Raw genomic sequence first — 10,790 nt, 5'->3', positions numbered from 1 at the left:
GGATGGGGGGATGGTGGGACGGGATTGGATGAGGGATGGTGAGAAGGGAATGGATGGGGTAGAAGTATATACGGGATTGGATGGGGTGATGGTTGGATGGGGGGGACGGGATTGAATGGGGGATGGTTGGACGGGATTGGATGGGTAGGGCTGTTATGGGAATAGTTGGGGGGGATGGGTTTGGAATGAAGTGTAGGGTTGGGCTGGGTGTTGCTCTCCCTCTAGTTCTTCTGGAATTTGGTTCTTCTCAGGTGACGTTGGAGGACGGCGGTGGGACGGAGGACGGCGGTGGGACGGAGGACGGCGGTGGGACGGAGGACGGCGGTGGGACGGAGGACGGCGGTGGGACGGAGGACGGCGGTGGGACGGAGGACGGCGGTGGGACGGAGGACGGGTCCGATGTTGAGGTTTCTCTCCTCTCAGCTCAGTGTTGGCCGTTCTCTGCTCACTTCTTTATGGACGACCCACAGAAGTATTTCTCCAGTTCCTTGGCTCTCCCTCTGCTGAGATTCACCACCTTCTTCAGGAAGTGTAAGTGGTAGGAGGACGCTGACAATCGGTTATTATGGGCGGGGTGAATGTGGTGTGTTGTATATGGAGGGGACTGTGGTCTGGTTATATATGTGATCCTTCTCTCTGGTGGGAGTTTGCAAGCCCCTCAAAGTTTGGGAAAATCATATATTCTTTGCAGAGAATTGGACCCCGAGTGTCACGCCTTGGAAGACTTGATATGGCAGCTGTGCAGGTTGGGCAGTAAGTCGGCTTATATGAGGAGGAGGCTCAAGGGCTGACCAATGCAACGTCTCAGCAGAAAGCAACGTTAGAGGCTGCCCTCGTTTGAGTAACTTGGTTGCCTTCATCCAGAAGGTTCTCTTACTCCAGAAACCAATAATGCCTTCAGAAACGCACTTCCCAGTTCTGTAAAAGAAGTGGATCCCCAAAGACCCCACCCAGGTCTGGAGTCAAGGCCTTTTCCCAGTGAAGGGGGCGTGTGGGGGATGTCTATTGACCTCCGGGACCCCCTGAACTCAGGAAGTCTCATTCAACTGGGTCCGCAGCCTTGGGCTTTAACCGCTTCACATCCCAGGTATAGTCAAATGACGTGCGGAGATGGGATCTCCCATCCTGGGTGGGCGTCAAATGACGTCCTCAGCTTAACGCCAGTATAGGGTGCGTGCGCATGCTTGACGCCACTGAGGAGCCGATGCACGTGCTTGACGGCTGCGATGTCCACTGGGCACCCCGCGATCACTTGTGACAGAACAGGATCGGAGATCTGTGTGTATAAACACAGAGCCACGTCTTGTCTGGGGAGAGGAGACCGATCGTGTGTTCCTAGTATATAGGAACACCGATCGCTCTCCTCCCCCAGTCAGTCCTATCCCCCACAGTTAGAACACATACAGTAATCAGTGGCTAGTTATAGCTCTGATCACTGTATAAATGTCAATGGTTTTAAAAAAAGTGTCCGATCTGTCCGCTGCAATGTCGCAGTCCCGCTAAAAATCGCTGATGACTTCCATTACTGATTAAAAATAAAAATGCCATAAATCAATAACCTATTTTGTAGACGCTATAACTTTTGCGCAAACCAATCAATATACACTTATTGCAATATTATTATTATTTATTATTTTTTTTTTTATTGGGATATTTATTATAGGAAAAAAAAAAAAAAAAATTATATATATCTATCTTTATCCACTTGCCGCCCGCCCTATAACAAAATGACGGCGGCAAAGTGGTTTTATAATCCGGACCGGACGTCATATGACGTGATCAGGATTATGAGCCGCTGCGTGCCCCCCCGGGGGGGGGGGTGGGGGCATGCATCGCGGTGATCGTTGTTGCGGGGTGTCAGTCTGACCCCCCACAACTACGATCTCGGTAAAGAGTCTCCGACGGAGACTCTTTACCACATGATCAGCCATGTCCAATCACGGCTGATCACAGTGTAAATAGGAAGAGCCGGTGATCAGCTTTTCCTCACTCGCGTCTGTTAGACGCGAGAAGAGGAGAGCCGATCGGCTGCTCCTCTGACGGGGGGTCTGTGCTGATTGATTATCAGTGTAGCCCCCCCGAGGATGCCCACACTGGACCACCAGGGATGCCACGAGACCACCAGGGATGCCCAGGACAAGGTATGCCACCCTAGACCACCAGGGATTCCAGTCAGTGCCACAATGGATGCCAATCAGTGCCCATAATGGATGCCAATCAGTGCCCACAATGGGCATCACTGATTGGCATGCATTATTGTTTGGCACTGATTGGCATCCATTAGTACAGTATATTATAATACAATGCCGCCTATCAGTGCCCATCCGTGCCCATCCGTGCCACCTATCAGTGCCCATCCGTGCCACCTATCAGTGCCCACCTGTGCCGCCTATCAGTGCCCACCTGTGCCGCCTATCAGTGCCCACCTGTGCCGCCTATTCAGTGCCCACCTGTGCCGCCTATCAGTGCCCACCTGTGCCGCCTATCAGTGCCCACCTGTGCCGCCTATCCGTGCCAATTTGTGCCACCTATCAGTGCCCATCAGTGCCACCCATCAGTGGCACTTCATTGGTGCCACTTCAATGTCCATCAATACCACCTCATCAGTGCCACTTCATCGGTGCCGCCTTATCAGTGCCCATCAGTGTAACACCATCAGTGAAGGAGAAAACTTACTTATTTACAAAGTTTTGAAACTGAAACAAAAAAAACATTTTTTTTTTTCAAAATTTTCGGTATTTTTTTTATTTGTTTAGCAAAAAAAAAAAAAACGTAGAGGAGATCAAATACCACCAAAAGAAAGCTCTATTTGTGGGAAAAAAAATGATAAAAATTTCATTTGGGTACAGTGTAGCATGACCGCGCAATTGTCATTCAAAGTGCGACAGCGCTGAAAGCTCAAAATTGGTCTGGGCAGGAAGGTGTTTAAGTGCCCCCCCCCGGTATTGAAGTGGAGATAGAATATATATATATATATATATATATATATATATATTCTATCTATCTAATTTTTTTTTTTTTTTTTTCAAAATTGTCACTCTTCTTTCGTTTATAGCGCAAAAAATTAAAAACCACAGAGACGATCAAATGGCACCAAAAGAAATTTGTGGGAATAAAAGGACGTCAGTTTTGTTGGGGAGCTGTGTCGCACGACCGCGCAATTTGTCAGTTAAAGCGACACAGTGCCGTATGACAAAAAAAAATGGGGTGGGCAGGAAGGGGGTAAATTCTTCTGGGGCTGAAGTGGTTAAGCAGAGGCCCACATCCCAGTTCTATGAGAAGAACTGGACTCCAGAGTCCTCCTCACGGTGAAGGGTCCCCCATACTTGTGCAGACCCGTCCAGAGACTACAAGCTGTAGCTTCACTGCCTTCCACTTCCATGATTTATACATGAAGGTCTCTTTGGAGCCACACGATTGGTTTCCTTTGGAAAAGCTGCCGTCTCTGGGGGTCGTCGCACCCATCCCTGGGGAGGAAAGGTCTCATGGCTTCAACTGTGGACTGCTTTTGGTTCCCAAGCCTGTTGGAGACACTCTTATTCTGGACCTGAAGTGTCTGAACCAGTTCCTGTGGTGCAGCAATTCGGAAAGGAATCCACCAATTGGTGATGGCTTGGTTTCCTCGGGGGGTTCCTGGCGTCGGTGATCATCATGGATGCTTTCCGTCATGTCCTGATCTGAGCCTCTTTGCCACTTCAGCTTCTTCATCTTCTGATGTCCTGGATAAAGGTGGAGGAGATGCTGGTGAATCCGATCACACCGGCTTGGCCAAGAAGAATGTGGTATGTGGACACAGTAAATCTCTTGGCAGATGAGCCATGGGAACTTCCCGATCTCAGCGCCCGGTCTACCATCCTGCTTTATGGCGGCGGGCATTGTTGGCTGTTGAAGCTCTTGTGGTGAGGATCGGGCATAGTGTAAGTTGGCCTCCAGGAAGGTCTACCCTTGTATGTGATGGAAGGCCTGTTTTTCTGGTGTGAGGCTCAGGTTTTATCTCTGATGCTGAGGGGCGCCTTTTGACCCTTCTCCAGTGTGGTGTGGAGGGGTCTCCGGCTTTTAGTACCATCATGGGGCAGATCTCAGTTTTGGCCGTTCTGTGATGAAGGCATTTGTGGAGGGTGTGGTGCAGATTGTTTGCCTATGCAGCCCCCCTTGTCTCCACGGGAACTTCATTTGGTCTTTTCTGTTTTACAGACTTCTCCATTTCAGCCAATCCAAGATAATCTGTTGTTGCTTCTTGTGAAAGGTTGTCTTTTGTTGCCATTGTTTCGGCTCAGTCTCTGAGTGGTCTGTGCTTTCCTGTAAAGAACCCTTTCCGATTCTCCACCACAATGAGATGTGTTTGAAGATTTTTGTCTTTTAACCTCCTTCCACCTGAATCGGGACCTTTGTGTCGCCATCTGTGGGCCGTAATCCTAGAGAAGGTGCTCGTCTCGATGGCTCTTGAGCTGTGAGAGTTTATCTGAAGTCTGTGGCTTTCCTTCTACAGTCGGATTCCCTCCTTATTCTGTCTGAAGGGTCTCGGGAGGGGTTCCGCTTCTCAATCCCACTATTTTCTGGTGGATTCTCAGGATTATGATATCGGGGGACGAGGTTCCTCCTTTCCAAGCCGGCGCTCTTTCCACCAGGACTGCTCGGTGCCTCCTGGTCTCCTCGGCATCAAGCTTTGGTTGGAGGTGATGAGATTTCTGCTGCCTGGTCTTCTCTTCACACCACGTTGTCCCTGGTAGATGATCATACCTCCAGAGGAGACCCTTTGGGCTGAAAGGCCCTGCAGGTGGCTTTGTACTGATGTCCCCTATTCTGATTTTGGGCATGTTGGCATTGTTGCCGCCCCTCATGTTCCGTGCTTTGGGACGTATCGGGTAGCCATGACCATGTCGTCCTCCTCCCTCCTCCTCCTCCTTCCTCCTCCCTCCTCCTCCTTCTTCCTCCCTCCTCCTACTCCTCCTTCCTCCTTCCTCCTCCCTCCTCCTCCTTCCTCCTCCCTCCTCCTCCTCCTCCTCCTCCCCCTGGGTCCTGTGATGTGCGATTTTAAGAAATTAGGATTTTTCGTTTACCTCTAAAAATCTCCTGGAGTAAATTAGGTGACAACAGCGCCCTCCCTGTATCTTCTGGTTGCCACTATTTACTGCATGATGGGGGTGGAAGGTGTTTTACTGTTGTTGCCCGATTCTCCTGTAGGTGGCAGCATAACCTGAACTGGAACTTCTCTTATGTTGCTTTCTGTCCTTCAAAAAAAGGGATTTTTCTGTCCTTCAGAAATCTTATTATTAAATCCAAGCGGTGTGAGTCCCTGAATGTGACCCCCGCATCGGCCTCTTACAGTCCCTGTACAGCAGGGCTCAGAACAGGGTGGGAGAAGCAGCGCAAGGAGCCAATAAGGTGAGAGAGCAGAGTGAGGATGAAGGGATCAGCTAATCCGTTTGCTGCTTCTTCTTGTCCCTAAGCAAAGTGAGGTGAAGACCTGGAAGTGAAAATATAACTGCAGCAGAAAACGGCTCAGGTGTGGTCCAGTTAGACAGGGCTGTGCTGTGTGACAGAGCTGTGTAAATCTCAGGACTGGATGGACAGAGGTACAAATTCTTTGGTAGGTGAAATATTTGTGTATTGAGTTCAGATTTTTGGGTCCATTTAGGAAGCCGCGGTATGTGGGCACCACACCAGGAGCAGACCTCGTTCTATATTGACGGGTAAGTGCCCGTTCCTCAGTCTGTAATAATGGCGGGTTTTGTGTTCTGCAGGTCCGGCTCTTCCAGGCTCCTCTCCTATTGGCCAGTCACAGCGGCTGCAGTGGACATGGTTGGGGAATGCGGAGGTGCGGTATGGCGGTCTCACCCTCCGGGTCTCCACCCTCCAGATGTTCATATTGCTGCACTTCAACCAGCAGGAGGTGAGTGGCGCCGCCACCGGTTTATGGTTCACATATGAAAACTGGAGACAACCAATCGGCATGTTACTGGATGCCACGGACAAGAGTTCCCCTCCCCCCACATAGTCATTAATTAGCAATCGGTTTAACTCCACCCTCAGAGAAGCAGACCAATGGGTGAAAAGTAAAATAAGAAATCTAGGAACCAATCCGCATTAGACTGTCATTTCTGGGGGCCGGCCCAAAGAGGGAACACGGCTTGTGGACAGGAAAAGGTTTTCCTTAGAGGCTCTGATTGGTCCTTTCTGGAGGTGAGCGTGTCATAGTGAGACGCACAATGCCGGTCCTATTGTAGGCAGAACTCAGTCTATGTAGGAGGGTCTCCCCCCTCCCCCAGGATGTCCTTACCCCACCCCCCTCCACAGGATGTCCTTTACCCCCCTCCACGGGATGTCCTTTACCCCCCTCCACGGGATGTCCTTTACCCCCCCCTTTCCAAAGGATGTCCTACCCCCCCTTCCCCCTTCCACAGGATGTCCTGACCCCCCCTTTCCACAGGATGTTCTGACCCCCCCCTTCCACCGGATGTCCTGACCCCCCCCCCCCCTTTCCACAGCATGTCCTTTACCCCCCCCCCCCCCTCCACAGGATGTCCTTTACCCCCCCCCCCCTTCCACAGGATGTTCTGTCCCCACCCTCCCCCTGTGCTGTCCATTTATCCCTCCCTTCAGGATGTCCTGGTGGGGTGTGCAGGATTGGTCATTTAGTGACGGGATCTGCAGAGCATCCCATGGAATGTTCCGGATGCTTCCATGTAAATTGTCACTGAAATGTTCTGAAGTTCCACCGCGTGGGCGGTCTGAGTGTTCCATTGCTAGAGCCGGGTCCAATCTGATCCCCCCCCCCCCCCCCCGCAGGAAATTTCCGAGGAGGAGATCCGGAATCAGAGCGGAGTGTCTGGAGGAGTTCTGAGGGATTCTCTGGAGCCGCTGACAGCGAAGACCGGAATCCTGGCAATACGGGAGGACACCGGTATGTGGCCACACACCCCTTCCCCCACACTGCTTAACCAATATGCCATCCCAGCTGGGGCATACTAACAGATGACTAATGGCTGCATATAACCTCTGACACCGCCCCCTACTCTGACAAATCCCCACACTGACACCGCCCACTACGACACCACCCCCCTCACTGACACCGCCCACTACAATGACACTGCCCACACTGACACCGCCCCCCCCCCCACACTAACACCGCCCCCCCCCACACTGACACCGCCCCCCCCACTACGACACCGCCCCCCCCCCCCACTACGACACCGCCCCCCCCCCCACTACGACACCGCCCCCCCCCCACTACGACACCGCCCCCCCCCCCCCACTACGACACCGCCCCCCCCCCACTACGACACCGCCCCCCCCCCACTACGACACCGCCCCCCCCCCACTACGACACCGCCCCCCCCCCCCCACTACGACACTGCCGCCCACTACGACACTGCCGCCCACTACGACACCGTCCCCCACACTGACACCGCCCACTACGACACCGCCCCCCACACTGACACCGCCCACTACGACACCACCCCCCACACTGACACCCCCCACTACAATGACACCGCCCCCAGACATCCCTCTGCATGTTGTGTGTTGCAGGGTCTTTGTATCTGGACCCATCGGTGTTGTGTGGCGAGGGGGCGGGGACAGTTCTCACTCTCATCCCTACATGGGGGAAGGGAGCCCCCGATATCTCCAGTCTGGAGGAGAAGAGGCGCCTCATACTGGAGCTGGTGGATCAAGTCCTGAGGGAAGAGCGCTATGTCCATATAGACGCACTGGTGGTGAAGGTACGGCATGACTTTTTTTCCATTATAGCAGCTAGAGTAATCGCACTGAGCCACTGGGAGCTCCCTCTAGTGGCCAGTCTACAAATCTCTCTATATATGAAGAAACTCGAGGTTGAATCTGCTCTGTGCCCTCATCCATCTGCAGCAGTTTGTCCCCATCCCGGCACTGCCACTTCCTGTAATTGCGTGTCACCATAACCACTTGTAGTCTACAGGGGAGGAGCATGTGACGGCGTGATGCCGCGGCCCGGTCATGGTGATTGGCTGCTGTGAAAGTTTCCTCTAGTGCACCGGACCTCTGCTGGAAATGGGGTGGGGATGGAGCCCCTAGGGGGAAATTGTCAGCTAGCACCCTCTTGTTTGCTTTTGCCTGCTGAGCATATAAGTAGCATTGTTATAGGGCAGTATTATGAGATGTGTTCCGGGGGGGGGGGGATCTCATTACTCCTTGATGATGGCGTAACATGGCTTTCCTCTATCCACAATAGGACAGGCGGAGTCATTGATGGGTCATGACTTCTTATTTTGTCTCCTCCCATTCAGGTGATTGTCGCTTCCCGGAAACGGAGGGACACGCCTCCTCTACCTTGTGCCACCGATGTGCTGTCCTGTATAATGTGCCGGCTCAGGGAGGGCGCCATCTACAGGAAGACGGACAATCCGCTAATCCTTGGCTATAAAGAGGAGTCTCCCCCATCCCCTCCCTACTGAGCCCGCTGCTGTCACATGACGAGCCTGTGCTGCCCATCCCCCCACAGGTGTCAGAGTTTTGCAGCGTCCGCAAAATAACCAACAACATTGGAGCTGCGTCGGAGGAGAGACCGATGTTCCGAACATTCCGATATCCGGAGTAGCCTGGAGCTCCTGGGAACATCGCAACGTATCGATCGGAGAGCCCGGTGTGACTTCCCGGTTATCGCAAATGAACACTTTGTGATATATCCACCAATCCAACCACACCACTCCAGGTGACATCACAGCTGCTCCGCCTTCCGAGATCCGCCTCCTTCCCATCCAGGACACGACCACTCCGGCTGCACACTGCGCTCTTCTTTTCTTATTAAGCCAGATCCTGGAGACGTGTCCCCCCCCATAACCCCAACTGACGCGTTTCTCCAAAAGAGTTCTGTGCCCATTCTGCAGGCGAAACGTGTTGGTGTGGAGTTCAGAATTAGAATGGTGACTGCACTCTGCCTAAAATATATATATTGCTACACCCAAAATCCAATCATAATGTGCAAAACTGAGGAGAGAAATTCAGATAAAGGGTCCTGAGAGATCTCCTCCCCCCCCCCCCCATTCCTGGATCCAGGACATCTTACAAAACATCGCACCTCACCTTCCCCACCCGCCCTGAGTGTGAGGATGATGGAGGAGGGGAGAGGGGGCTGGAGAAGATCTGCAGTGGAGTTTCTCAGTGGAGAAAAGTTTGATGTCTGTAGTAAAAGTGGAACTTTTCCTCGATCAACATCGGCCCTTTCTATTCTGCATCCTCCCATCATCCTGGGTGGATGGAGGAAGAGTTGGTGACGTGGAGGATGGGATGGGATGGATGGATGGATGGATGGATGAATGAATGGAGACATGGATCAATTTGATGGAGGATTGGTTGGCTGGATGGGGGAAGGATGGATGGCTGGAGAGGTGGATGGAGGGATGTGGAATGAATTGGAGTCATGGATGAATAGAGGGAGGTTGGTTGGATGCAGACATGGATAAACGTAAGGAAGGAGGGTTGGAGGGATGTGGGATGGAGGGTTGGATGAATGGACAGAGACTTGAAGGAAGGGAGGGATAGATGGAGAGTTGGATGGATGGAGACAGAGAGATGGATGTAGGGAGGGATGGTTGGAGACATACATGGATGGAGGATTGGTTAAGTGGATGAAGATGAATGGAGACATGGAAGGATGGAGGGTTGGTTGGCTGAAGGGTTGGATCAATGGACAGAGACGTGGATGAAGGGAAGGTTGGCTGGAGGGACAGAGACATGGAGAGTTGGATGGATGGAGATATAAATGGAGAGTTGGATGGATGGAGAGATGTAGGGAGGGAAGATTGGCTGAGTGGATTGAGATGTGGATGAAGGGTTGGATGGAGACATGGAAGGATGGAGGGTTGGTTGGATCAATGGACAGACGTGGATGAAGGGAAGGTTGGTTGGAGGGACAGAGACATGGAGAGTTGGATGGATGGAGAGATGTAGGGGGGGAAGATTGGCTGAGTGGATAGAGATGTGGATGAAGGGTTGGAAGGATGGAGACATGGAAGGATGGAGGGTTGGTTGGCTGAAGGGATGGATGAATGGACAGAGACGTGGGTGGATGGAGGAAGGTTTGGTGACATGGATGAAGGGAAGGTTGGCTGGACGGAGGGACGGAGGGAGGGAGGGATGGATGGATGGATGATTGGCTGAGTGGATAGAGATGGATGGATGGATGATTGGCTGAGTGGATAGAGATGGATGGATGGATGGACGGAGGGATAATGATTGGATGTTGTATGTATTATTATATATAATAGGCAGAGCACAGTCACCGTTCTATTTACAGATTTGGGGAATTTGTTGCTTTTAGTGACACTATTTATTTTAGTGTTGTTTTTTTTTTTCACAAATTAGCGGTGGAATTCTGTGCGCAGCAATGGGACTGTCGGTATCTAACTGCGACATGTGCGATGAGCAGGTTTACAGAAAGATTTGTTGGATGAGGTCGGAGTTCTCTTCAGTGACATATAAATGGATCCCTCAGTGGGGTGATTAAGGGGGGATGGGAAATAAATACAACAATGGAATTTGGGCATTGAGATGGTTATTCCGGCTCCACATTAAAGTTTAATAGAAATATTAGAATTGCCTTTTTACCCCCGGGGGAGGGGGAGGGGGGGGCTACATGAAATAATTTCCCGGTTTCAGGGAACTCCAGCTAAGACCAAGTCATTGGTGGTGAGCGGGAAAATGTTCCTCACATTGACGATCGATTGGAAGAACGTCGCCCTCAGACATCTCCGCTGCCGTACCTCTGGCTCTAGAATGTGGGGGTAGAGCGCTGGAACGATGCAGGAGATGGA

At 51.9% G+C, this 10,790-nt stretch overlaps 1 protein-coding gene across 1 annotated transcript; it reads left to right on the top strand.

Moving 5' to 3' along the window:
• Positions 1-170: 170 nt before the first annotated feature.
• Positions 171-10,566, top strand: LOC143986938 (cullin-9-like). Its single transcript, XM_077485353.1, has 5 exons — positions 171-531; positions 5,745-5,893; positions 6,790-6,904; positions 7,531-7,721; positions 8,265-10,566. Exons 1-5 carry the CDS (start codon positions 186-188, stop codon positions 8,430-8,432), a joined length of 969 nt encoding a protein of 322 aa, XP_077341479.1. The 5' UTR covers positions 171-185; the 3' UTR covers positions 8,433-10,566.
• The last annotated feature ends 224 nt before the right edge of the window (positions 10,567-10,790 follow it).

The sequence above is a fragment of the Lithobates pipiens genome, unplaced genomic scaffold (genome assembly GCF_037356315.1).
Source record: "Lithobates pipiens isolate NorthernLeopardFrog02 unplaced genomic scaffold, aLitPip1_a1.2 Scaffold_18, whole genome shotgun sequence".
Taxonomy (NCBI): Eukaryota; Metazoa; Chordata; class Amphibia; order Anura; family Ranidae; genus Lithobates; species Lithobates pipiens.
Note: the sequence above shows the minus strand (reverse complement) of the source record. Positions and strands in the feature narration are given on the sequence as shown.

Coding starts and splice junctions, on each gene's coding strand:
- LOC143986938 (XM_077485353.1), top strand. CDS start 186: ATGAAGTGTAGGGTTGGGCTGGGTGTTGCTCTCCCTCTAGTTCTTCTG. Junction 5,894..6,789: donor TGCACTTCAACCAGCAGGAG/GTGAGTGGCGCC, acceptor CCCCCCCCGCAG/GAAATTTCCGAGGAGGAGAT. Junction 7,722..8,264: donor TAGACGCACTGGTGGTGAAG/GTACGGCATGAC, acceptor CCTCCCATTCAG/GTGATTGTCGCTTCCCGGAA.